The following is a 27,243-nucleotide window of genomic DNA, read 5'->3' on the forward strand; positions in this document are numbered from 1 at the left end:
AAACCTCTCGAACTCTTCGAAGCAGTTGTTTGAACCTCAAAAATGTCTGAAAATGGCTTCAATTTTCAGCACCTAAGTTCTAAAGGTTTAACCATTAGAGCAAGACATGTTCATTTCATCTGCCCGCCGCTTTCGCCGATCCTTAGGCGCTTGGAAGAATTATCGCTCGACTCTGTGGCCCTCAACAATGTTCGCATTTGAACCTCTTTTGTTCAAGGAGCGTCGAAGACCTCGTTGAAAAGACGTCAAACTGACAGGCTCGTACTGCCCATTTCTCCCTCAGGTAGGTAAGTTCCCTATTCTCGTTTTCTTGGAAATAATACCGCTTCCACGCCTTCATGTCATCTTGTGTCTTTACTTCAGCTTGTTGCTACCCTGCGAACAATTGATTTCTCCTACGCCGAACGAGAGAGAAACCTCTGTGAGCAACCGTCAGCTTTTCCATCGAGCAGGCGTGAGTTTTTCACGCCCCACGTGATGCATTTGACGTCAGCTGCATTTGTTCACTGGAGGTGTTTGTACAACGCTGGTCAAAAGAACGCAAATGTATCAACAAAAGCTCCGACCAAAGAACGCTCCAGAACTTCGTCGAAGTACCATCTCGTCTGGGGTTTAAATCTAAAGCCTAAATTTAATACTTGCTGAGCAGGATTGCTGAGCTAGATGAACACAATAAAACGATTTTAACTCAGAAAATACGATCGAAAACGGGTTTGTAAAAGCTGTTTCAAGCGACTGACTCACAGTCTCGAATAATTATGATCGTAACCATTCGCAGTGGAGTTGGACTTTGATCGCTACACGGTGAGCTCGCTTAAACGCAGCAGTTTTGTTGGTGAGCGCATGCGTGTGAGCCTAAACCAGGTTTTAAACTAGTTTTACCAGTTCAAAGTTAATTTATTCGTCCATGGCGCTGGACGGCGGTTAACACTGCGTGAAAGCCAAAATATTCTAGAGTATTCTAGACTCGAATATGTGATTGTGACGCAATAGAATCCTAGAGTATCCAAGCCGCACACAACAGGTGACGTACACCTGGAATATTTGTGTCGAATATGGTGGAATAGACCTCTTTAGCTTCGCGGTCACGTGGTCTACATTGGGTAAACAAAACATTCAAGATGGCGGGCGCTAATGAACTTTCTGTGGTAGCGTGGACAAAATCGTTGCGAAATCTCGCTAAAGTGTCCGCGATTACAATAGTAAATCATCTAAAAGGATGTGGAAAAAAAGAAATTGGAGAAAAAGGTTATAAATTCTTTACAGAAAATTACGTTCATGATGTATTCGTGAAAGAAGAAGACAGTCGATCGAGGACTTGTTATGTCAAAGGCCGTTGTTTCCGAAGCCAGAAGAAGAGCGAAGCTCCCCATACCGTAAAATTGAAGATTGCTGCAGACAGAGAAGATAAAGGAAATGTGGAAGAAGCAGAATGCTCATGCAAAGCGGGGTAAATATAACTCGAAGTTCCACCACAATTACAATATAATTATCACGCTGGTGTAGGTCGTGACTTTAGGTCACATTCCACAGGTCAGGATTACAGGTCACACGTACACATCGAATACTAAGCCGAAAAGTGTTTCGTCGATTTAAAACCGACGATAGTTAACTGGGCTTTTTGAACCTGCCCTAATTTTTTTTTATCAAAAATACAAAGATTTATGTTTTGTTTTGGACGCGGTAAAATTTTCATTAAATTTTATCCAGATTTTGAAAGCTCTAATTATGCTTTCATTAAATCCAATGGTCAGTGTGCATGTTAGCAGGTGAAATATTTTTTTGTTGGTAAAATCTGTTTCCAACCTACATTAATCTGCTTTAACTTGTAGATAGCAATTTTAGCAATAATCTGAATTATTTTGAAGTCCAATAAATTTGTTTATAAATTATGTTCAGGTTGAAACAAATCAGCTTAGGTTGGAAACAGATGTAACCCGAGAACCAATTTAACCTGCAACATATACAATCATGTTTCAATAACGTATGGAAATCAATATTTTTGCATTGTTTACAGTGTGTTAAATTTTAGTCATATTTCCATGTGTATGTAAATGTATTGTATTGATGAGTTTTAATGTGACAAAATACAAATAACTTAATTGCAAGGTTGGAGGCCACTGTAACCATGTTTTTGCCTTGTTGTGCCTGCTAAATCATTGGAGTATGTTGGGGATCACGGAGATCCCAGCAGATCAAACTTGTACAAGTGTGCCGCAGCAGTGGCACAAGCCACGAGGTGCCAGTATTGAACCAGAACCAGTAATGAAATGTACCTTTGTTAAAGCCTCATCTGACCAAGGTGGCAAGCGAAAACTGGCTCCAGTAACTTGTAAACTTTATGATGCAAGGGGTAAACATCTCAAGTTAAATGGGTGGAAGCAGCAAGATGTGATGGAAATGTGTCATTACCTTTCAAACGAAGAAAAACATTCCCCTTTTTCATACCTGATCAGTGATCAGGAATGTTCAACAGATACACATATTGTTTTTGGGAATGTCCCTCTTGGTTCAACTTTAGGGTATCAACTGACTGATTTAAAGGAAACCTATACAACCTTTGCTTTTTATAAACCAAACAATTGTGTAACACTTCCAAGGGATCAGCAACCACAGGGGGTTTTGGTTTTTCCCAAGATTCCAATTTCTAGTGCATGCAGTCAGCCATTTATTCCTCCCAGTAGCTTTACACATACAATGTCGGATCCAATTTTGCAAAGCATTAGCATGAACACTGAACGAGCTTGGGACCTCCAGATCAACACTGTTAGTCAAGCTCAGGAGTCCACATGGTTTGAAGAACGTAAACTTCGAATAACGGCTTCAAATTTTGGGAAAGTACTTCATAGAAAAAAATAGCCTACAGAGCCATTTCTTAAAAGTATTTTTGAAGCAAAGGATCTTTCAAATGTAGCATCAATTCGTCATGGAAAACAAAATGAAAAAGTAGTTAGATCTCACTATGCAAGAAAAATGCAGAAACACTTGGATAAGAACTTTACAGTATATGACAGTAGTCTTGTTGTTAACTCCACCCACCCCTATCTTGGTGCTACCCCAGATGGTAAGGTGTTTGACCCAACTTCTGACCATCCCTTCGGATTACTAGAAATCAAGTGTCCCTACACTTGGAGGAATCACACCATGGAAGCAGCATGCGAGGATAGAAACTTCCCCTGCAGTATGGTTGATGGAGTCCCAAAGCTTAGAACTGATGATAAACAGGGTTATTATGCACAAATCCAGGGACAACTTGCCCTTAGTGGCTTACCTTGGTGTGGCTTTGTGATATATCTATCAGGATCACGTAGTCTTTTTGTACAACGTATTAACTTTGATCCTACCTATTGAAACAATACACTGTTACCTAAATTAACCATGTTTTATTTTAAGCATTGCATTCCATTCTTGAGCAAAGAGAGGGCAACATCTGTTAATCCATGTGAACAGTCACTTTGCCACACCTACAGTGTAGCCCATTGAGAGTAGTAACTGTTAATACTGCATCAACATTAATGCACCAATTGAGGCTCCTTTGAATGGAAAAGCAAGGAAAACAAGTGTATTTGTTATTGTTGCAAACAAGTGCATTACTTAACTTTCCCTGGTAGCATTAGGTACAGGGTATTTAATGTATCTCACGTTTCTGTCACTGTTTTGTTTTGCAAGTAGATCTTGATTTTTAAGTTAGTCTTTGACTTCCTCAACTAAAATAGGATCCATAAAGTTTGAGAGCAAACAGCACACTGTCCAAAGTTGATTTATGGTTCCCAGTGAGCTGATTGGGAGTCTACTGTTGAAAATAAGAAAACGCCTGACCTTCCCAATGGCTCTTTCAACATGAATCCTGTGTTTAGCTATTGTTTGTGTTCTTATGACTTCATTTTCATTAAATTGAGGTTTTTCTTTTAAAAATGGAGGAATGTTAAGTTGAAGTCCGATTTTCTGTAAGTCTCCTCCTATGTCAAACCCCTTGTCAGCCATTATGCTGTCACCTTCCAAGATTTCTGATACTTCCTTTTTTCTTGACAGTAAATCGAGAAATCCGCTCCTAAAAACTATCTGTTTGTCGGATATGGACCCTGTGTATAGCTGTGAGACAAACATAAAGCCTCCCGTGGAATCGACTCCTACCAGGGATTTCAATGTATTTCTAGATTTATAGTTTGAATAACTCTGGGACTGAATAACAAGGGAGGATGGACACTGAATTTTTAATTCAGTGCAGTCAATTATGATAATGTTATTGGGATAATCTTCCTTGAACTTTTTGGGCATGTTTTCTAGGATGACGTTCCTGTGAGGCCAGATCTTCAGGGTGCCAAGTTGTATAAACAACAGATTTAACCATGTAATAAATGTATTTGATATTGTTGCTTCTGCGACATTAAATCTCATTGCTAAGTCAAGATTGGTTAGGCCTAAACGAAGCTTCATCATAACTAGTAAAAACTCGTCTTCCACAGATAGAACATGATCTCTTGAAGAACCAGGGTCAGCTTCTGGTTCCGAGCTCCCATCATCATCACTTTGTGATTCTTGATCAGAGTCGAATAACAACGACGTATCAATTTTGCGCTCTTTGCTCGCCTTCGTGTTCCAGTATGTGATGTGCTTTCGATGACCCCAGGGAGAACAAACTCAAGTACCCTTCGAAACTTTTCGTAACTGGAAAACCCAGTTAAATGGCTAAAATATTTCTTTTCATTACCTCTTCTGTGCACTAGATCTCTCAAAACACTCACCGATAACCTATGCTCGCAAGGTATCTCAATGTTTGATTGAATGGAACGCGAGACAAAGTTCTCCCTACCAGTTTCGTCGTATTCTCCTTCACCCTCGGATGCCGTTTCCGTTAATTCCGATTCTAGCAAAAGATTCACCTCCTCGATCTTTCTTCGTTTTTCTGGTAATGATCGCTCAGGTGTTTGTTTAGTCCAGCTAAAAATTGATGGACGAGCGCCCGCTCTCAGATACCTTTTATTAGCGTGAGGGTTTACGAAATCTTCCTCTCGGAAGTGAACTGAACAAAGTTTTGAATATTTCGTGACCGCAAAATCTTTCTTCGTGTCCCTTTTTATCCTAGAGATCCAAACCTACAAGGTAAACAGATTAAATTACAGGTCCACATATAACAAAAATTTACGCGATCGAGCGATCAGGTTACATGTGTTCACCTTGAGGAGTTTCTTGTCCTCTGGGAATCCATGCCAAGATAGCTCTTCCATAGTTGAGTTGTTGTAGCAATCATAAGCACAACAGTAGTGCACCATTTTGAACGAAAACAAGCGAAATTACGTCGAGAGAAGAGAACGTATTCTAACTCCGCGGTCTCTCGCTGCAATTCCTTTGCAAACACGAATGTTTGTTTACCCAATGTAAGTCACGTGTTCACCCTATGACGTAACAGTCTAAAGAGGTCTATATGCACCGTTCATAATCGTTGGTGGATTTTCGTTAAAGTATACCACACATCTGTCGTACTTCTAGAGTATGATGGCGAACCCTTTGTAAAAAGAATTTTACAAAAGAAGGTAACAGTTCGGGTGCATAGCATAGCATAGTATGTGCGATCTGCGCGTGTATACGTTTATCCTCGAATACGTGATCTTGACACCAAAGCTATAGAATTCTAGAGTATTCATGGCGTGTACAATCCTGACGTAGACCTGGAAAATTCTTATCGAATATGGGCATACGGCAGGAGCACGACCGTGTATTCGTTCGTTGACCAGAACAGTTGTACTTTTTTGGTTCATGTTGTCGGCGCAGCGATGTGTTTTGCTTGAGTCAAGAAATTTACACACTTTGTTGTAACTTCGAATTCCCCTCATTCGGTTTTGACCGACGTTTTCGGGATAATCACTACAAAGCGATTTCTCGTCTGAAGTGGTTAAGTTCTGCAAAGCACGAAACCACAAATTGGATACTACGGGATACGTAAAGTTCCGCAAAGTTAAACTGACTAGAGACACGTAAAGCTGCGCAAAGTTTGGTTAGTAAGAGGAATCAAGCTCGTTTCGGAGAAGTTTTAGTGTATTCAGCGGAGAAAGTCCCAAGACCTTCAGACAAATACCTTTTCTCTGTGGGATGAGTTTAACTCCGGAGCTCGCAGGATAACGAAACTCCTAAATAACGGCCCAATAGCTTCCTCAGTCGACTCCCTGCCATCATATCAACATTGCATTACGTTTGAGCAAGAAATCACAAAACGCATTACCAAGACGAGAACACTTTAATCAGATTTTTTCCTCGAGGTTACTTTTGAAACGAAATTGACTTTAAATGTGTTTCGAAACGACTTGTAACGAAATGAGAGAAGCGACCTACATCAGCATCCTGAGTGCCCGACCTTCAACAAGCACGGATCAGCGGTTTTCCACATTAGATACCAGGTTCTCTCGGTTCTCGCGCCATTTTTTGGCGTCCTTTTTAAAACGGGTGTGAAATGTGGAAGCTTATAATTCGAAGGAACGAACGGTTGCTCGCAGTGGTTTCTCCCTCGTTCGGCGTAGGAGAAACTAACTGCTTGTAGGGTAGCTTGCTGCAAAATAAATTCATGAAACTCGACAACATTTGTGTTTCTTTATTTTCATTCTCGTTGACACGTTTAGTTTTCTCTTTTTCCAATTCCACTTATACAGAGACCACAGGAAATCTTTAACTGGCACGGAAAATATTTTTCACGGCACAAATTACAAAAGAAAATTCTGGTGAAACGGCCTCCGCTTCTGAGAAATTTTTCTTGCGGGACACAGCGCGTAATCCCGAGCGGGCAAGATAGCGCCATCTTGCCTGCTCACGTAGCCAATCACAGTGCAGGATTTGATTCATCTTGCAAGCTCACGGAGTTAGCCATACATTAATGAGCGTTTCTGTAGACGGCCTACGGCTCGAAACTTACCCTTGGATTAACTCTTACTCTTCAGGTCCATATATAGGGGATTAACTAGATAACTCTTACTTTCTAACTCTTACTCTTCAGATCCATATGGGGGATTAACTCTTACTCTTCAAAATTCAAATGCGAAATAGCACGTTTGGACATAAGGCGGACTTTTACTTTGGAAAAACGATGGATCGGTGACAACCAATCAGCGTTTGGGGTTGAACAATGTCTCAAACCACTTATTTCACTTGTTTTCACGACGTAATTTATACCTCCATAAATAATCTAGGAGCTGCCGGCCCGCCTATTACCTGACTAGTCTTGACTAGTCCAACGGATGAACTTAATCTACCTGTTTATTAAGTTCTTTTTCAAAATCGTACTTCAGGGCCAACCATTTCTAATGGCGCACTCCTTGGAAAATGAAAAAAAATATATATATTTTTTGACTGACAAGCTGACGTGTAATATTTGTTTATAGAGTTCCATTTTTTTTTTATGGTTTTATTATAAAATTTTCTTTTGCCACGTAATATACCGTTGAAAAAATGGGGAGATTTTTACTTCGTTTCCTAAGCGACTAATCGCTACTATTCAAATTTCGTTTTGTGCAAGTTTCCATTTTGACTACTATTAATTTCTTTGTGGTTTTAGGCAGAATACATGTTTATCAAATTTCTGTTTGGAATAGTTTTGAAGATCATCATGCCGAGACGCGTGTTTTTTTTTACTTGACGTGGTTCTTTCTTACTATTTTATAGCGGTAGTTAATTTTTATCCTGTTTGGGTCTACTTTGAAACTGAAATCCAATGTCGGCCAGCAGGCTTTTCAAAACACTAAATTTCGTGTTTTTAAATATGTAGTTGCTTTCTTCAGTTTACTTGAATTGAAAATCAATTTTTTCAACTCTTTCTAGAAGATTTGCTGTGCCACTTTTCGAATGTAAGTGCACGTTGGGGTTGATTTTATCATGTTCGTGACATAAATTTAAAATTGAAGCTCTTTAATTGACCTTTTCGTCGCAGCTTGCGGAAAGCTTCTCAACACACTCCGTATATGTATAAGTCATGGCGCAATTTTCCTAATAATCCTTTTTAGTAGTATAAAAAACCTTTTCTGAGAAACCTTGCAGCTTAGAGTAAGTAAAAAAAAATACCGTCATACCGTCTAATTTGGTTAAAAGAGTCCAAATATTTGACAAGCTGACCACCACAATGCAACCCTTTCAAAGGAAGCACTCGCAGAATTCTTTGTTTTGGCTTCGGCTTTTTTTCTTGATATTGAAAATTCGCAGACGCTGGGCGTTGATGCTAAATAATTAATGTGTACTCTGTTTGGATTTAATTTTGATTCAATGTTCAGCAGATCATTGCTTATTTTAGCAGAAGCAAATTTGATGATTATTGTCTGCTTTCGAACAAGTTCATTGGCCTTCAAAGTGGGTGAATATATTAGTAGTATAGGACGCTTGTGTGGGCAGTAGCCAATCAGAAGGCCGTGCATATCATTAAAAAAGGCTCTCGACCAATCAGAGGGCCGGATTTGCTCATGAATATATTCATGAGTTAGGGGGTTATCAAAATATGCGTCTGCAGTGACGTCACAGGTCAGCAGTCTTTTGCATCCCAGGTCACGTGCGTGCCCAAATAAGGCGATAGACAGGAAATGAGTTTTCAAAGATGATTTTTTATTGATTTTACAGGAAGTAAAAAATTACAATGGTGTGTATCCGTATGGAAACGACATGAAAGTGTTCGTGTCTACGACGCGTTTGTCGAAGACAAGTCCGTAGTGTTTGGTGCGTGTGATGACCTTGAGATGTTTGGTGGCTGGGTTTCTGTAGAAGAAGTTGGGGTTAACGACGGGGATGTTGCGTCGTCCACCGTCCTCGAGAGGTTGTTCGAGTTCGTCGAGTAGATTTTGTTTCATGACGTCATAGTTGAGTTGCCTGGATCCTCGTACATTGAGGGAGAAGCCACGCACCTTACAGCACACTTTTCCATTTTTTGTCTTGTACCCGTAATTCTTGGGTCCTGCTGAGGTGAAATCGATGATGTAATCACCGTCGTCGAGCTCGTTGGTCATCTCTCCGAGGTAATCGCCTAGCGGAACGTCGGCTTGACCTGGTTTGTGCGAGTAGATGACGGAATCAGTGTCAAAGTAGAGGACTTGTTGTTTTAATTGTTCCAGGTAGCTGTATAATTTGAGTCGAGCCCAACAGGTGGTGAAAGCGGCGACGAAGATGTTGATTCGTCCGTTGTCGGGTTGATTGTCTTCGAGTTCGGCGTGGACGACCTCTAGGGCTTCGTCGTTGGGGATTCTGACTTGTTTTATCTCGTGGAAGGGATTGGAAACGAGGGCAAAGAGGTGCGCTGCGGTGTAGACGACTTCGGTAGTGGGTTTGTGTAGGTTTTCACCGAACTTGCCCCAGAAAGAGTTGAGCATGAGTTTGGCAGTGGCTTTGCGTCCTGGATTTTTCTGGATCATGGTTGGATCGAGAGCGATGCCTTCTTTCTGGTGGTATTGTTGCACGTAACGTGTCTTGTCTTCAGGGGTGTGACACCAGTGGGGGTAGCCGGCGGATTCCTGTTTGATTTTTAGCCAGGTGTTCACGTAATCGGCGAAGAGTCCTGTACGGCGTTGTCTTTCCGGGAAATGGTGGACTTCGTGGATCTTGATGAGCGTGTATCCCATGGCAACGGCTTTCTGTATTTCGGGCGTGCACCAGGTCCCTCGTAGCGTGCGTTGCTCAGCCGTGTGAGAGCATCGATGTGATTTCTCGAGGAGGGGTTTGGTCATTTCGTCTTCCACGCACGATCGGCAGAGTGGGAAGGTGAGTTTTTTCTCGTGCCGAAAAGGTAGAACGGGATGGTAAAGTTCGTGAGGTGGTAGTATGTCCACTTTGGCCATACCGAAGTAGTGATGGATGTCTTGGTCGTCGGGGTTGACGATGACTTGAGGGTGTCCTATGGGGTATTTACTTCCCTTGTTGACCCATGGGTAGAGCGACGTCACGTCGATGTACTTGATTTTCTCTCCTTGAGCCACGTCGGCCACGTGATGTAGTTTGACAGCGTTCGTGCGTCCTCCGAAGAAAGCGTCTCGGGGTTCGAGCGGTTGGACGATTTCGAACGTGTCTAGAAACTGGCTGATATCAGGGTCGGTTTTGACTTCTAGGGCCCAGTCGCATTCCCACTTGACGCAGAGCTGGTAACCTTGGCGACTGAGAAGGTCGTGTTTGCGGAGTGTGGCCTCGTAGACTTCCTGCATGGTGCGATCGGCGTGATAGATGGGATATCGGTCTCGATGGGTCGGGAAACAGCGAGGACATCCGTGCCATAGACATCCGTGGAATTCGTAGACGGTTCGAGTGGTCGGATCGTATCCGTCCACGAGCTGATTGGCTAGTCGGACTTCGCCGCCGTTTCGCACGGTACGGATACGATCACCTTGACCCGTGCGTTGCAACGAGTGTTCTTGCCATGCTAGCCATTTCAGGGCTTCGACGGACTGATTGGATCGTGCCCCGTGCCATCCTCGCGGGGGTCTGGAGGCAATGGTGTTGGGCGGGACGAGTTTCTTGCGCCAGAATCGGTTGCAGGCGGAGGCTATGGTGACGCATTTCTCCATGGGATCAAAGTCGGCTTTTTGTTTGAATTCTTGCCGGAACTTTTGACAGCCCGCTTTGAGGAGTTTGACGTCCGACTCGCAGTAGGCTTCCATTTCTTCCCTTAGTACGAAATGGTAGTCGTTGTCGACTTTCTCTTGGTACCACTGTTCGAACTCGGCTTTCTTTTTGACGGACATGCCATCGGGATCGTACATGTCTCTCGGAGGCATGGGTCCTTCGTACGCTTGGTTTTCTAGGGTGTTGAATTTGTGTGGGAAGAATCCTTTACGCAGTTCGGTGATTCCGAAGGTGGTTGGAAAGTTGGCCAGCGGGAACGGGAGAAAGCAGAGGGAATCTTTGAAAGTCAGTCTGTCGGATTTCAGGGACAGTATCTTGGTGCCGACGGTGATTTGGTCCGTGACTTCTCGATGGGTGGTGTAACAGTGTTGCAGGATGAACATCCCGTCGTAGCCTTTGAGATTGTGAAAGATGACGATGACGTTCCGATCCTTATTGTCCTGGTCGACGGCGAGGGATTCGAGGAGTTCGAACATGTCGGCGGTGCAGTTGCGTCCGTAGAAGGAGTGGACTGTCTCATCTTCGTCGTTTTCCAGGCAGAGTAGAATGGGGGTCTGATTCCCTTCGGCGTCGGTGATGGCTTCGTAGTCGCAGTACACTTGAAGGGGAGGGTCTTTGTCTACCCAGACGCTCGTGTTTGGATCGTCGGGTCCGGGTTCTTCGAAGGGTCTCCCGTTGACTTTGTCGCGGGGGACACGTATCCTTTCTGGCTCGTCTTCGCCTTCGTGGATGCGTTGGATGTAACAACGGTGCGTCTCCAGATAGACTTGATTTTCACAGATGCGGCATTCGCCCCATCCGCACTTGTGACCACGGGGACGCCCTCCTCGCTTGTTCTTGTGTTTAAGCTCGTAGACGTGACAACACTTCTCACACTTTTTGTAAGTGTTGCAGATGGAGTGTTTGCTGTGACTCTGGACTTGCGAGTGAACGTCGTAGCATCGGTCTCCGAAGAATTGTCTGTGACACGATTGGCAGATCTTGGTGGGTTCGGGAAACTTGCCTGGCGCTAGGGGTCGTTTTTTCTCGATGAAATCGGGGCAGTCTTTTCGTTTGCAGGCGGTGCGCCATTGACCGAGGCAGGGATGATGACGAAAGTCGTCGTGATCGTAGCCTCGATTGCATTCGTCGCAGAAGTAGGATTTGCCGATGAATCCCTTGAACGAATTGCATCCGTTGTAGTGATCGTCTTCTTTGATGAGACGAATGATCTTATCTGAGGGTTCGGGTCCCGCGTAGATGATCATGTGGGGTGGGTCGATGGACATGACTTTGATCTGGTAGCCAGGTAACGCTTTTTGAAATTGTTGCAGTTCGTGAATGCCGCAAGGTCCTTCGGGAACGTTGGCTCGACGGTGTAGGTCTTTGGCCAATCGCTCTTGGACAGGACAACCCTGTTTGAGATTGTGGTAATCTTGGTCACGCGAATTCTCGTTCGCGTCTACCCAGGCTTTCATGGTGACGATGGCTCGGGCGCAGCAGAGAGTGTCTTTGTTTCGGATGGTCACGCGCGACCGTTTGACGATTCCCCGCACGGCGGCGCAACTCGGCCTGTATCGTTTTCCGTTCCCGCTGCCTGGACCTGGGGTACGTATGAAAGTGGTTTCCATGGTAAACGTGTCGTCGGGGGTGAATTCTTCGTTGGAGTTGAGTTTGGACGCGAGAGACTGGAGATAAGTGGTTAGTCTTTCACTCCCTTCTTCGAATTCTCGCACGGTGAAGGTGGTGGACTGAAAGGCGTGCGTGAAGGCACGGGACTGCATGGTGAAATGGACCGTGGAGTGGGGTGTCAGGGTAGGATCCTGAGCGATTTGTTGCTCGATGGATCGTTGAAGGGCACGAGTCAATTCTTGGCCTAGATTGTCCTCGCGAGTCACGTCTCTGTGTTGTTTGAGCGTGGCTTCGTACCGTTGTTTGTGGAGGACGTTTCTCCAGTGACGTCGAGCGCCTATGGGTCTTAATTCGAATTCTAGAGGTGGTCTTGCACCACCTCCGGTTTGGAGCATCGCTCGGTCGTCATTGTCGTCGTCGAAGGGGAAGGCTTCGTCGTAGGTCCGTCTGTTCTGTAAAAGACAACAAACACAACGTTTTTCAATTAGTCAGTCTTTATTGCCAGTCTTGAATGCGAAGTGTTTAACAAATAACGCTTTGTACTTTTTACGTTAATGAATGAGTCATGCATATTGGATCCTAAACTGATTTTACGTTTCATATCATGCTTGTTGACATAATGTGCTAAGTAAACTGGGTGATAGTCAACCGTGTTATGAAGAGGTATATTTTCCTCCCAGGGCCACGTGAGACAGATAATTTTAACACATTTCTCATAACGTATTTCTATGTGTCCGTAACCCCATTGTCGTTTCAGTTCACCGTAATCCAAAATACTTCTGTGAAGTGCGTTCAATGGTTTATTGTTCCTTCGATCGCGTATACACTGCCAGGTGGCCAAGTCAAGTATGTGACGCTTTAGTTCTTCCGGTAACCAATCCCAGTGACTCTATGAAAAATGATCAGGGTCAGAGTTATAAGGATGACTTTCTTACATAGGGTACACGTCATACTCACTGCTTCATATTGGTCCATCAGTTGGTTCATCTCTTCATCGGTCACTGATTCATATTGATCCATCTGTTGGTTCATCTCCTCGTCGGTCAGCTCCTGTGCCATGGTTTCTTCTTTCCAGCGCTCGATACAAGTTCAAAACTCAGAGTGACTCGAACGGTTCGACTCGATTTTTTATACACACGGTATAATGGTGTCCAGTCTCCGACCGAGTGTAGGGGTATATCCACCTATCCCTGGGTCGGTGGTAACACGTGACTTGGTCTCGATCTCATGGATTGGCTATCGCCTTATTTGGACATGCGCGTCACAACCTCGATTTCATATTTCTCCTTATTTGGACATGTTGCCCTTATTTGGGCATGGACGCTATGTTTTGCTACCAAAGGCACCACCTTGTTTATGCAAATCGAAAATACTGATTTTTTTTTTTTTTTTTTTTTGTGAAGTTTAATTTATTTAAATTGTTTAAAAATTACTACAGTACAGTAGTAATGTTAGCGCGAACTGTGTGACGTCACGGCCGCCATGTTTTTAAAAACGGGCGCCATCTTGGATTTTCAAATTTAAAAGAATGTATGGGAAAAAGTAGGTCACGTGGTACAATCCCTGCACGCTGATTGGTTACTGCCCCTATTAACGTCCTTTACTACTCATGGTGACGGAAATGCGAGATTTTTTTTTTTTTTTTTTTTTTTTTTTTTTTTGCGAGATTTTTTTTTTTTTGCGAGATTTTTTTTTTTTTTTTTTTTTTTTTTTTTTTTTTTTTGCGAGATTTTTTTTTGCGAAGTTTAATTTATTTAAATTGTTTAAAAATTACTATTAGCTTCCATGAAGGAAAACTTTTTTTCTAGAGAGTATTTTTTATGCTCTTTTAAATGAGATATAGTAGATATAGTAGATATAGAGATATAGAGATATAGAGATATATAGATATATAGAGATATAGAGAGATATAGTAGATAGCTAGAGCACGATTATTCTCCACGCCCATTTTAGAACTTGTATGAGCGTCCATTACGGAAGACCATGCCTGCCCGCTCCGCTGAAGCATTGAAACGACAGAGAGTGAGAAGAAGAGAGTTCGTGCGAGAGTGGAAGAAAAGAAATCCGGAGAAAGTTCGCGAGCAGAAAAGACGGTATCGTGCACGGTACAAGATGCGTGACATGGTGCGCGACGCGTTGAATCGTTATAGGGAACGCAAACGTCGCTCCCGTTTACCTGCAACACGACAGTGGGAAGAGCATGATTACGATCCGGATGAAATTCTTCGGGGTTTGTTGGGAGTTCGGGTTGAGCTGAGGGATTTCAGGAAAACAATACCACCGTCCAACACCACGACCACCGCCGCTAAGAGCACTACCACTGCAACACGACAGTGGGAAGAGCATGATTACGATCCGGATGAAATTCTTCGGGGTTTGTTTGGAGGTCGGGTTGAGCTGAGGGATTTCAGGGGAACACTAACGCCATCCAACACCACGACCATCGCCGCTAAGAGCACGATCACCATTACCACTGCAACACTACCACCAACCAACACCAGTACCACCATTACCACTGCAACACTACCACTAACCAACACTAGTACCACCATTACCACTGCAGCACCACAGGCATTACCCTCACCGCAACGCCGTGGGAGGGTGGTGTCTTATTTCCCCCACAGCCGCTAAGAGCACGACCACCGCCGCTAAGAGCACGACCACCAATACCACTGCAGCACCACAGGCATTACCCCCACCGCAATGCCGTGGGAGGCGGTTGTCTTATTCCTCCTCCTCTGACTCTGACTCTGAGCCTGATGAAGGGTTGGTAGCAGAGTTAGAACGCATGTTAGCGGAACCCAAGGATCCTGTAAAACGGAGACTTTCGGAAATCAGGAAAAACAGGAGAGTCGCAGAAGAAAACCGTGTGAAACGAGTACGAAAAAGAACAAGAAATGGAAAAGATGATCGTGGAAATAGCTAGTGAGCTTGACGAGATGTCATCCATGCTTCATGACATGGGACGCTGGTTCGCGCAGTTTGAACGCGAGGATACAGTAGAACAGAACCGTTGCCATTTCTCAGTCACCGTCGAACTTATGGATCAATTGGAACATTATTTATTTTCGTCTTAAAGAAAAAAAGAGACTCTTTTTTGAAAAACAACAAAGCGTGTGTAACTTTTAATTACAACAACAACAATAAAAGGTTTTACAATTTCCAACGTTTCTTGATTTGCATGATTTTCTTAACAATGCGTTCTGTCATGGTTTTACGTCCGGGTAATTTGTCGATGGCCTGGATCATCTTGGTGTCGGCATCCCATTTGTCCTGTAAGTTCTTGGCCCTGGAATAGTCAATGTCGTGTTGTTTGGCCAGTCGGTCCAGACGGTTGATCCCGGGGTCTCCACGCGCCAGACGTTTCTTCAGTTTGGTACCAGGTCCCATGTACTGATAACCGGGCCAATGAAACTCGATCCCAGTCTTGGCCAACCATTTTTGGATGTCGATCCCATACCCTCGTTGGCGACGGCGACGTCGGGTACTTCTCCTCGGGGGTGGAGGTGCCTTTTTCCTCTTCTTAATCCGAGTCATAGTCCAGTCCCCTTCTCCAGGGGTCTTCGAAATCTTCCCACCCTGCTTGTAACTTTTCTGCGGCTGACGGTTTGACCTTCTTGTACTTCTTTGCCTTGCCTTTGGGACTGTAACCACCGTCGTCGTAGTCGATACCGAGTGATTTCAGTACACGTCTGGCTCTATCGGAGATGGGTGCTTTTTTCTTGGACGATAGGGGAGTTTTACCTAGCGTGACTGGTTTGGGTGGAATGGTAGGTTTGGGGGTTTTCTTCTCCTTTTTAAAACCTGACGTGGAGGGTATGGGGGTTTTCAGCTCCTTTTTCAGTCCTGTCGTAGAAAGGGGTTGTGGCGGGATGATCACAGGGGCTGCGGCTGGTTGGTTGACTCCCTTGAGGATCTGTTTCAACAGAGTTTCGACGGGTGCGTCGACCATGCCTTCGGGTTCTGTCGTTCCCTGGTACGAGATGGGACCGCTTTTACCCGTCCGTATACGTTTCACCAGTTTCCCTTCCTCGGAGGCGATGGGTTTGGTCATCTTAACGGCCATGCTGTCGGGGATGCGTTTGTCGTTCAGGATGAGATGTTCTTCGGCGGCCAGACGTCCGGCTTTGTTCAACAAGGCATTCTGGCTGATCTTCCCCTTGTAATAATCTTGCAGACGATTGAATTCTTGAACGGGCACCATCATGACTTCGTTCATACCTTCTGACTCAAGGTCGTGTCAGGAAACTCGGACAATTCTCTCAAGGCCGTCTCGTAACAGTCTTGCCAGTACCGTATGGATTCGTCTTTCTTTTCCAACTCGAGTTCGAGACTTCGAACGGTTCGCTTGCCTTTACCGCACTCCCTGCACAACTCGATGCACCCACCGGGCGACGTGGTATCTCGTTTCGTTTGACAGGTTTGGCAGAAGTCACCGAACTTTAAAGCCATGTATTCTTGATACAGGTCGTGGTACCTCTTGTTCAAGTACTCGTACGAGTCTTTCCATTGGGCTTCGCGACGATTGGCGTCTTGCAACAACTGCACGAGTTTAGGAATGGTATTGTGGGACTCGTCTTCTCTCGGTGGGAAATTGGGTATGACGTCGATCCCCTCCAGCGGGTAACCGTCCTCGCTGCGTCCTTTCACCGTACACAACATGCTTTGAAGCAACCGTGCAATCCGCTCCAGAACCCCGCTCCGTTTTGGGTGAGGAGATGTTCTCTTCGACGCTTGAGGGAGTTTTTGCGTCTACCCACTTCTCGCAAAACGTTTTTATGTCTTTTCAGTTTCCCATAAGTCGTTGCGTTGATGGGGATCCTCTTTTTCAGCAAATTGAGAACCATCTCGCTGATGGCGTTGATCTGATCTTTGTCGGCGAATTGCAACATCCGTTGACGTTTGTTTCGATTGGCTTCTTTCAGGACGCGCGTCAGGAAAGGACGTTGTCGTCGTAACCGCTTCATCGTGGACTTATGCGTACGAGCGGATTGGTGTACTCTTTTTATCGCTTTCCTCGACGCCTGAAGGCCGTTTGAAAGGGTATCCTGCGTAAGACTCCTTCGATCTTTCCCCTGTTCTTATGGATATGTTTGTCCATTAAACCGAAGGGTCCAGCCAGAGCACCCATACCCGCGGCTCTCATCATACTCGCCAAATCACCCCCTTTCTGTCTCCTTCTTCGTCTCCTCCTCCTCCGTGCTGTCATGGTGACGAGTGAGGTGTACGACGCCGATCCTCGTCCTTTTATTTTTTCACATGATGGAGCATCGGAACGATTCGCCACTGCTATCCCACTTTTCGCCTCGTCTCATCCGTTCCAACATCCTTTTGGTATGTTTAGCTTCTTGTTTGGCTCTCAGGCTTTCGATGCCTTTGGTGATACCCCAAGCCGCCTTGGGTAAACCCGCCACCACAGTGCCGATCCCTTCTCCCCTTTGGTACCGTCTTCTTTTAGTGGTTTTAGCGGTTTTACGCCTTCTCGAAGACGCTTTCTTTCTCCTCGACCTCTTAGGCATGTTGGTTCTGAATGAAGAGGATGCCCGAGATGTCATTTTTTATAGCGGCACGTGCCTAAATCGTAGGGCGTAGTCTCGAACGTATCGGTCGTACGTGGGAGATGTAAAATCTGTCACCACGTCGTCCAACGTTTGCATCTTGGTTAAAAACCCATCCAATTCCTCCACGCCACCCAAAGCGTAGTTCCTGAGTTCAGTCAACGTCTTTTCGTACGTCGTGTAAGCGAATTGGGCCATGTCCATCTTGAACGAATACTTCTTGAAATCGTTCCATCCTTTCAGTAAGGTGGCGAAAGCCGTCAATCCTACCACCGTGTACCCATCTTTCCACACGGATCCCAAGACGATACTCACGGCCACCGTCAGTAAGGCCAGTCCGTTGAGAATGGCGTTACACAACTTGTAGTAACCGAACATCTGCCTTCGACACCACCAATACTTGTGGTAGAAAGCGTACAAGACGTCCAAACGTTTCAGGGAATCCAAATCCACTACGGTGTTGAAAGGTTCATCCAATAAACAGACAGAAGTACTCATGACTCTTTTCCAACCAGTGCCAAACGTAGTCTGACTTTCTGTCGGGACGTTCGATCCTTTTAGCTTGTTGCTTGTATTCCCAGATCTCGTCCTTGAAGGCGGTTTCTACGGATTGGTTCAGGATGTCCTGGACTTGTCGGTAACTATCGCACTCGTCCGCGATACGTTTCATGTCTTCGTGATCCATGCTGGTCGCATCCCAGTAAGAGCGTGAGCATCGACATAGATGCAAAAAGTAGGGGAACCACTCGACTTCACTCCTCAACATCTTGATTCGAATGGTTTTTCATCGACGAGGGGGTCGTCTTTTCTTAAGTCTCACAAGTCTTCGGATCCCTCGACCCACGCCTACTCCCACACCGCCAATGGCAGCGGCGGTTCCAGCTCGGATGCCTGTTTTCACGGCGCGACCACCCAACGCTTTGGCCAATCCCAAGGCGGCCCCTTTACCAATGGGTAACATCGCAGACAGAGCATTCGCAAGAGCACCGCCCCATTGCTTTCTCCTTTTCGGTCGACGACGGCGTCTTCTCATGGTTGTTGTTGTTGTTCTCAGTTACGTACACTGGTCGAATTGCGTGTGACAGTAGGACGTTGTCCGTTTTTATAGGTAGTCGTAATCGTGTTGGTGGTCGTGATGCCCGCAATGCGACGACCCGCGGCCGTCTGTTGTTGTTGGCGCAAAATCTCTTCCAATTGTTGTTGCATCTGGGCTTGGTCGAGAACACGGTCTCCTCGCCTCCTTCTTCTTCCTCCTCGACCCGATCGAATCGACGAAGGCGGTGTGGAGTCACTACCACTCCCGCCTCCACCTCCGCCTCCGCCTCTGCCTCCGCCTCTGCCTCTGCCTCTGCCTCTGCCACCGCCGCTACCACTAGCGCTACTTCGTCTGCGGCTGCCGGAATCACTGGAGGACGTCGGTGTGTTTTGACGTGGGACGCGTCTCGGTCGTTTCCCTCCTCGAACGGCTCGTGCCAAAGGGGTGGACATTGTTATTCGTGGTGCCCCGACACCTGCCGTGACATTGGCGCGCGACACCGATCCAGCACTGCCGACACCCACCGTGACGTTGGTCTGCGGTGCACCCGAGCCAGCGGTGCCCACTCCGACGGGCGAGACATTGGGCAGGGGCGGTGTTGCCAGTGACGATCGCGGTGAAGGAGGCGTGTGCAGACTCGTACCCACACCCGCGGCAGGCGGAATCGGAGTACTCGTCCGATTCGGTGTCCCCCAAGGCGAATAATCTTCCAGAGCCGAGAAGTTGAAATCGTCACTACCATAAGAGCTCATTTTTATCCATGTACCTTTCTCTTTCTATCTTCTTCTCGGCGAGTTCTCGTTGTTTATGAACCAAATAATCGAAACCTTCCCCATTATATGCGTTGATGATGGACCGTACTTGACGGTAACTCTCGCATTCCGTGACCTGTCTCATCGGTTCGTAGTCCAGCTCGTGGGGATTCATGATGTATTTGAGCCTGTTTTTACACAGGTGAATGAATAGCGGAAACCACTCGACCTCGCTCCTCAACATGATGATGTTGCAAACTGATGGCATCGGACGAATCCTTCGTCTTTTAACACATGGCTGAGGACACGTTGATCGTCCTGACTGGCTGGATGAAGATCCAATAGCATGTAACCGTAAGGTCGATCGGTGACCTTGCGAAACGTGTCCAACACCTCCTGCCATTGCGTGGGAAACGATTGCAGAAGTAAATTTCGTATCCCCAACTGATCCCGAGGGTTCTTGAAGGCTGCGATGTAATGCGCGTTTCTGGAAATGGTCTTGGCGAATTTTCCGTTGGGGAATAGATCCTGACACAAGTAAATCACCGTGATGTTCCGATGATGCGAATGTTTGGTGAAGAGATCCAACACGCGCTTGTCGTTACCACCCTCGTCCATCAGATCGTCCAGGACCAACACGCCCCCTCCAGGAAACCATCGGGGTAACTGTTCGCTGTCGGGGATGCCTTCGTAAAACTTGACTCCACCCTTCTTGAGCTTTTGGAAACCGTCTTGCCACGATCCGTAGCAGTAATGAATACTCTTCGGTGTCTGTTGGAACAAGTCGCCGTTCTCCAAGAGCAGTTTGGTGGTGAACACCGTCTTGCCGCACCCCGACGGACCCGCTATCAACAAACTCGACGGCGTGTGAAATTGAAACGCTTTGCGTCGTTCCATGATCATGAAATGGTCCAGGGTCTCGAGACGTTCCGTTTTTATCTGAACAACTTGGCCAATGGGGTCTTGACGGCCGGGATGCGTTTCAACAGACCCAATAGGGTGACCTTACGATTGAAACAGATGGGTTTTTTCTTAGCCCGACTCCTGATCTTGGCCATGGCCCTCTTGGCAGCGGCTCTCTTGGGACGTCCTTTTTTCTTGGCAGGCGCCGATCTCTTTTTTCGAGGTTTTTTCTTGGCGAATTTACTCAAGTCTCCGAACTTGTCCTCGTACCAATGCCTCTTTTTCATTCTTCTTTTCCTATCTTCCTTCTCGGAAAGCTTCGGCATGGCAGGGGCGGCTCTCTTGCGTTTCCTACGCGTGGTCACCGTCGCCGGTAATGCACCGGTGTCCAGGACGGACGGCGGTTGAAAAGACACTTGTCTTCTGGCGGGTTGAAGTATTTTCAGATTGAGTTGTCGTTTTGGCGGTTGGTTTTTCTTGAAATGAGCCTCACTGGGTTGAGGCGTCTTTCCACCCGCTTTTCCATAGCGTTTTTCTAACCTGGCTATCACGTCGTCCAAATGTCTATGCCCTTGAAACTGAAGAGCCATGACTACCACACAACCTCTTTTTCAAAAATGAACCTCTTTTATTTCGAACAGCTTACTTTATAACAAATGACGCACTCCTCGGGAGGAACCGCGCGTGTCCTGGTGACACGGGGTTTTACAAATCTTGCGCCAGGCCAACTCGTCCACGATCAGACGTTCTACCATGTGTCCTACTTTACGATCGTTCTCCACAAACTCGTTTTTCTTAAAACGATTCAAGAACTCGTTCATGTCCCGACCTTCGGCTCGGTCGATCAGGAACATCAGGGCGTAACCGCCGCAACTCTGGCTGAACAGGGACTGCAGACTCTTGCCGTTGTGAATCTGGTACTTGAAATGACGATCCAACCATGCTTGGATCGGTTCGGCGGTTCCGTACGCGTCCAACGGTAGACCGTAACTGTCCAGGATCTCGCACTTGTTCTTGTCGGCCCACAAAGCGATCCAATGCACGCCCGGTTTATCGTGAGGGTCCGTGTTCACGATGTAAGCGGTCGGTCCTTCTTGAGGGACTGTCCTGGGAAGCCGATCGCAAGGGACCGTGCCGTAAAAGACACAGCGTAGGGACGGATTCGTCCGGGCCAAATGATCCAATTGTATATTATTCAAGGCTACTTTCTCCATTTTTTCTTCTCATTGGTACACGTCGTAGATGACGACTCGGTTCTCGTTGATCTCCAGCAAATTCTCGAATTCGCCGTACAACAAAATGGTCAGGTTTTCTCCCGGATTGGCTCCAAAATCGATCACCAGACGCAGTTCACCTTCTTGCTTGGGGTTCAACACTGGACTGTCCAAACATCCATTGGCCGTGTTGTCAAATACAAACATGTTGCATCTCTTGCCGTCTCCCCAATCCACTTTCCGGACCATGTTTCCTTTTCCCCTGCACAACGCTCCTGAGGCTTGGAGGAATCTGTAGTAACCTCTCTGATCTTTACTGTCCCCAGCGTGATCGAGCTCCAAGGTCTCGTAGGGGTACTCTTCACCTCTCACCAATTGTTTGATGGAAGCCAGATTGAATTTTCCAAAATTGAACGGATTGATCGTCACAGTTCCGTTGAAGGCAGTTTGTTTCATCAACAACACCACTAGTCTATTAGGTAGCTTACTGTGGAAAGGATTGCTGCACTCGAAATGACGATTGTCGTTGGGATGCGAGTAAGTGCGAATTTCACCTCTCACCGTGGGGTAAGTGGCCACTCTTCCACCTTTCAGGCTGGTCATGATCTCTCGGTACACCGAGGGAGTCACTCTCACTTGAGACAGGAACAATCTCACTTTCACGTCGGCTTCAGTCAGTCTGAGAGTACTAGCACCGTCCCATCGGATGGTCCACAGGGCTGGGGCATTGAAGTACATGTCGATCTGGATCTGCACGCCAGGTAACAGTAATTTGCTGAGATGAAACACTTCCAGGAAAGGTTTGAACCTCAAAGTCACGGCTTCTCCATCTAGAAACTGGGCTCGTCCCTGGACCACGTTCTTGAGATCTTGAGGTAAAGCAGTATAATGAGCATGAGGAGTGCCAAAATCCAACATATTGGCGGTCAATTCATCGGCATCTCCGTCGTCGGGTACACCGAGACAGTTGTACCATCCGCTGGGTGTCAGGATCGATTCACCGTCGTCTCGGTCGTGGTTCAACAGGGTCTCGATGTAGGCTTTGAGGTGGTAAGTATCCGTCTGGGGGCTGATGAGAGTCCCATTCAATCTCACATTGATCTGTTTGAAGAGGGTGTGGGCCAGATTATTGGCGAGTCCCATGACATCCGCTGTCAGCAGATTCGTGTTGTTACTTTTCTTGACAGTCAATTCCACTTCGAAGAAACTCTCGTTCAAGTCGATAAAGTCTTCTTGAGGATCGACTTGGAAAGTCACGGGGTTGATCCCCGTATTGAACGGGTTGATTCTCACCAACCGTCGAGACGACATGCTGACATCCGTGGGAGGGGTACTGAACATGTTCAGGCGAGGGTTACGAACCCCCGCCGACCGGGCATGAGCCACGAGGTCCGTCATCGTCTACGTCGTCGTCTTCGTCTCCGTCTCAGGGCCGACTGCACCCAACGATAGTTCAGGCGTTTTGATCGGGACGGGAAGATCGATCCGCCTTTATACGTTCGTCGTATCGGAATAAGTCTCACGCGCCTCGAGTAAATGGGATTCATACTCCAAAGAGGTCTTTTCTCACTTTTTTCGCCAACGCCCGTTTGATCTCTTGCGTCGCTTTACGTTTCACGGCTCGTGTCGCTCCTCTCTTGACCCCGGCGAGTCCACCTCTCCAATTGGGCTTTCCTCCCTTACCGCCCGAATTTAAACCTTTCAGACCCTCCGTGGCAGCCTCGGTGATAAAGTCTCGTAGAATGCCGGGACCGCGTTTCTTGACACCTCTCCAAGCCATGCCGAATCCGTCTCCGGATTGCTTTATTTTATCGGGCTGAAATCGTACCAGCGTTCCGCCGATCATTCTTTCTTAAAGTGTAACGTCACGATCGTATTGCCAGCTCCAAAGGTCGTCAGTTCTCCAGTTGTCTCAGCCACTTGCACCTCTATTATGTCGATGAGGTCTTTGCGCACGGGAATATATTGAATGTGGTAAGGCTCGAAATACTGGACACCCGCACCTCTTCGGATCAAGTTGACCTCTCTCAGTAAATCCGTGACCTGATTTCCCACCACGCCACTTCTAGCCACGTCCGAGTAGACGAACAAAGAGCGCGACCTGTTTCCCACCACCACCTCGAACGCCTTGTTCAGGTTCAGAAAACGCCAATTGCAATAGATGCTGAGTTTCAAATAACTGTTTCCCGTTGAATAGGTTGAGACCGTCCAAAAAACAGGTAATCCATCCGAGTCGTGTAAGTCCCCGACGACACCAATGTTGGGAATTTCATCTTTGAAGAATTCGCTCTGCAAGTTAGGCCCCAGATTATAACCGCTGGCGTTCTTTTCGAGCCATCCCATTTTACAAGCCAGGTCGACATTGATGTGTAATGCAGGCATGTCTTTGATCGGACGTAAGATGTTTTCGTTGTCCGTGACCAGGTCTTCGCCTTCCCACTTGAACCTGACGTAGGTTCTTTTCCCATCACTCGTGACATATTTGGATCCTAATTTGGGTCCGTTGTACTTGAAGACGCGTTGTCGATCGAAATAGGCGATCATGGATTTCATGAGTCCAACACCGTCCACGTTGTGAATCACCTTCTTGAGGTCCTCCGTATCGAAGTAAGCTTCTCCATACATGTAGTGGCTAGTCGATTCTACGCGTCTCCATGCGGAAAAGGCCAAGGTGACTTTTTTATCAGGATCGTTCGGCGTCAAGGAAGGCAGCCTCACGTGGGCATCCGGCATGGCGATGCTACTCAATCCCACTTTCCAGCCTCCGTCTCCATTCAGGCGTAAGGGGTGCGGTAACCTGATCTTGAAATGGTTCGGTTTGTTGTCCGGGAACTCGCTCTTACTGCTGTGACTGGGTAAGCTGACGTAAAAATCACTCATCCTTTCTTGAAATGCAACGTGATCGTGGTCACGCCCGACGCAAAGTCCACCAGTCGCCCGTCGTTCTCAGATACCTGCGTCTCGACAATGTCCAAAAAGGTCGTGCGCACCGGTAGATATAGAATGTGTCTCGGTTGAAGGTCGACCACGTCCGGATCGTAACGCACCTGTTTCAACATGTCCGTGACTTGATTTCCCGTCACCATACTCTGTCCCACATTCGAATACACGAACAAGGAACGACGCTCGTGACCGAACGCTTCCTCGTAACTGCGATCCAGGTCCGTGAACACCCAATTGATGAAACAACTCAAATGTAAGGTGTCCGGGTCGATCTTGTAAAATGTCTCGTCCCCGTCATTCTGCGCTATGAACAAGTCCGTGGCCGTGGGTACGACTTCCGTGGGAAATTCTTTCCTCAGGTGGGGTCCCAAGACGTAACCCGGTTGTCCGTTCTGTAATCTTCCCATCTTCACCCATTTCATCTTCTTGGCCAATTCGATGCCGATGTTCATTTGCGGGTAGACGCGTTTACCATTGATCAGGAGGCTGAGGCACGTTCTCGAATTGTCCAGGACGCATTCTCCATGCTCGGCCCGATGCATGACCGTGTACAGCAATTCGGTGGGATCGTCGGGTTTACTCTTTTTCTTGTACATCGTCACGTCGGCATCCGTTCTAGATCTCAACCTATGCAGGTATCGATCTCGTATCGCGTTCAGTAACTCGGTACCGGTCCGCGGTGTGAATTCCAAATCGCTTTCTCGCGTCACTCCAGAGACCTGCGTGTATAGGTTTATGGAGGCGTTCACCATGTCGATCCACCAGATTTCAAACAGAAGAGAATCTTTCAAGTCCATCTTACGCGTCGCGGACGGAAACGAGAGGTCGCTGATACCCACTTTCCAGCCCGACTCTCTCAACTGCAACGGGTTCGGCAGACGGTTCTTGAAACTGTGGGCCTTGTTGTCCGGGAACTCGCTCGTGCTGGCATTGCTCATCAGTTGCACGTAAAAGTCGTCGACAGACTCATTCATACTTGAAGTGTAATGTCACCGACGTCACGCCCGATGTAAAGTCCACCAATCGTCCGTCGTTCTCGGCCAATTGCACCTCCACTATATCCAAAACGTTGCTGCGCACGGGTTTATATTGAATCTGATTCGGCTCGTACGTCGTCTTGGTCGGGTCGTGGGGGACTTCTCTCAAGAGATCCGTCACGCGATTCCCCGTGATGGTGCTACGACCCACATTCGAATACAGGTACATGGGACTCCGAGGCGGAGGGAGGTCCGGATGAACGACGACTCCACGATTGTAGGTCTTGGCGTATTCCTCGTCCAAGTAACTGAAGCGCCAGTTGCAATAGGGACTGAGCTGTAACGTCCCGTGACTGTCCAAATTCCAAAATTCACGAGATCGATTGCTGTCATGGTTGGTCCAGTCTTTCTTGAAATCAGACGGGACTTTGTCGTTGGGAAAGACCTTGATCATATTCACGTCCAAGTGAACGGAGTAATACGATTCCTCGCGAATCAAACCCAACTTCTTGACCAGTTTAGTACCAAAATACACTCTGGGACGTTTTCTGTCTCCGGACTCGTCGAGGAACGTGTCGGTGTTGTCGATAATCAAATCGTTCCCCTCCCATCGGAACACGGGGTAGTATTTTTTCCCGTTCGGTGCTCGTAGACTTTCACCCTCATGATCCATGTAATGATACAGCCGTTCGTGAAAACGATGGATGAGGTATTGCATGAGAGATCTGCCGCTCGTCACTTTGTGTCGGACACTGTTCAGTTCCTTTCCGCTGACGTAAAATGTAACGGGGTATCGATAAGGACGCCACGATATCCCGTCGTCTAGCAACCTGAACGTTTCAATGGTCCAATCCATATCGAACACGTAGTCGTCGTCTTCAAAGTCGTGCGCTTGAGTGACGGGTACTTGATGCGGTCGTGACGGAGGAATCGGGTAAGACACGCTCGCCAATCCCACTTTCCATTCCTTGTCGGATTCAAACAGGAGCGGATACGGCAGACGGTTCTTGAAACTGTGGGCCTTGTTGTCCGTGAACTCGCTCGTGCTGGCATTGCTCAGCAACTGCACGTAAAAGTCTTTCATTTTTTCGTCTTGGGCTTTTGGGTCACGTACAGTCCCTTTTTATCCACCCAACTGTCGTACTTGACTGGCCAACCTTTCCATCGCACCAAGACTTTATCCCCTTTTCGTTTGACGATCTTGTCGATGCGAAACAGATCGTCGTCTTTCACGTCCACCTTTTGCAAATCTTGCGCGTAAAACGTGCCCTCGACCGCCGTGCCGTCCCATTCTTCCACCTTGTACGTGGTGACCTTCCCAGGACGCACTCGGCGTATCACAAACACCTCTTCGGTCCAACCGGGTAAATACCCTTTCTTGAACTGACGGAACTTCTTGTTCAGTCTCACACGATCCCCGACTTTGAGTTGCGGTTTCTTCAATTTCCCTTTTTTCTTTTTTCCGTAAAGAGTCTCCCACACGTCCTCGCTATTGGCTAAAGTCACTTGATCGGGAGCCATCTTGATACTGCGATGATACGATCGATTGTACCCTCGGACCAGATCTTGTAACACGGGCACATACGTCATCGTATTCTTCACGGTGAAGTACCGGTACAAACGTTCTTTCAGGGTCCGATTGAACCGTTCCACCACACTGGATTTCGTATC

At 46.8% G+C, this 27,243-nt stretch overlaps 1 protein-coding gene and 1 pseudogene across 2 annotated transcripts in view; both read right to left on the reverse strand.

Annotated features, from left to right (window-relative positions):
- The window catches only part of LOC145482658 (von Willebrand factor A domain-containing protein 7-like), an 82,281-nt pseudogene that overhangs the window by 48,909 nt on the left and 6,129 nt on the right, over positions 1–27,243 (reverse strand). The gene's annotated exons all lie outside the window — the stretch shown is intronic.
- LOC145480448 (THAP domain-containing protein 1-like) lies at positions 4,443–7,343 on the reverse strand. Its single transcript, XM_081458708.1, has 2 exons — positions 5,178–7,343; positions 4,443–5,096 (listed from the first exon to the last, which is right to left on the reverse strand). The coding sequence occupies exons 1-2, from the start codon at positions 5,271–5,273 to the stop codon at positions 4,443–4,445; spliced, it is 750 nt and encodes a 249-aa protein (XP_081314834.1). The 5' UTR covers positions 5,274–7,343.

The sequence above is a fragment of the Orbicella franksi genome, chromosome 3 (assembly GCF_964199315.1).
Source record: "Orbicella franksi chromosome 3, jaOrbFran1.1, whole genome shotgun sequence".
Lineage (NCBI taxonomy): Eukaryota > Metazoa > Cnidaria > Anthozoa > Scleractinia > Merulinidae > Orbicella > Orbicella franksi.

What these genes read in the sequence shown, in the direction of transcription:
- LOC145480448 (XM_081458708.1), bottom strand. Translation starts at nt 5,273, where the DNA reads ATGGTGCACTACTGTTGTGCTTATGATTGCTACAACAACTCAACTATG. An exon ending in AGGACAAGAAACTCCTCAAG is followed by an intron (nt 5,097 to 5,177) that starts GTGAACACATGT and finishes TTTACCTTGTAG; the next exon opens with GTTTGGATCTCTAGGATAAA.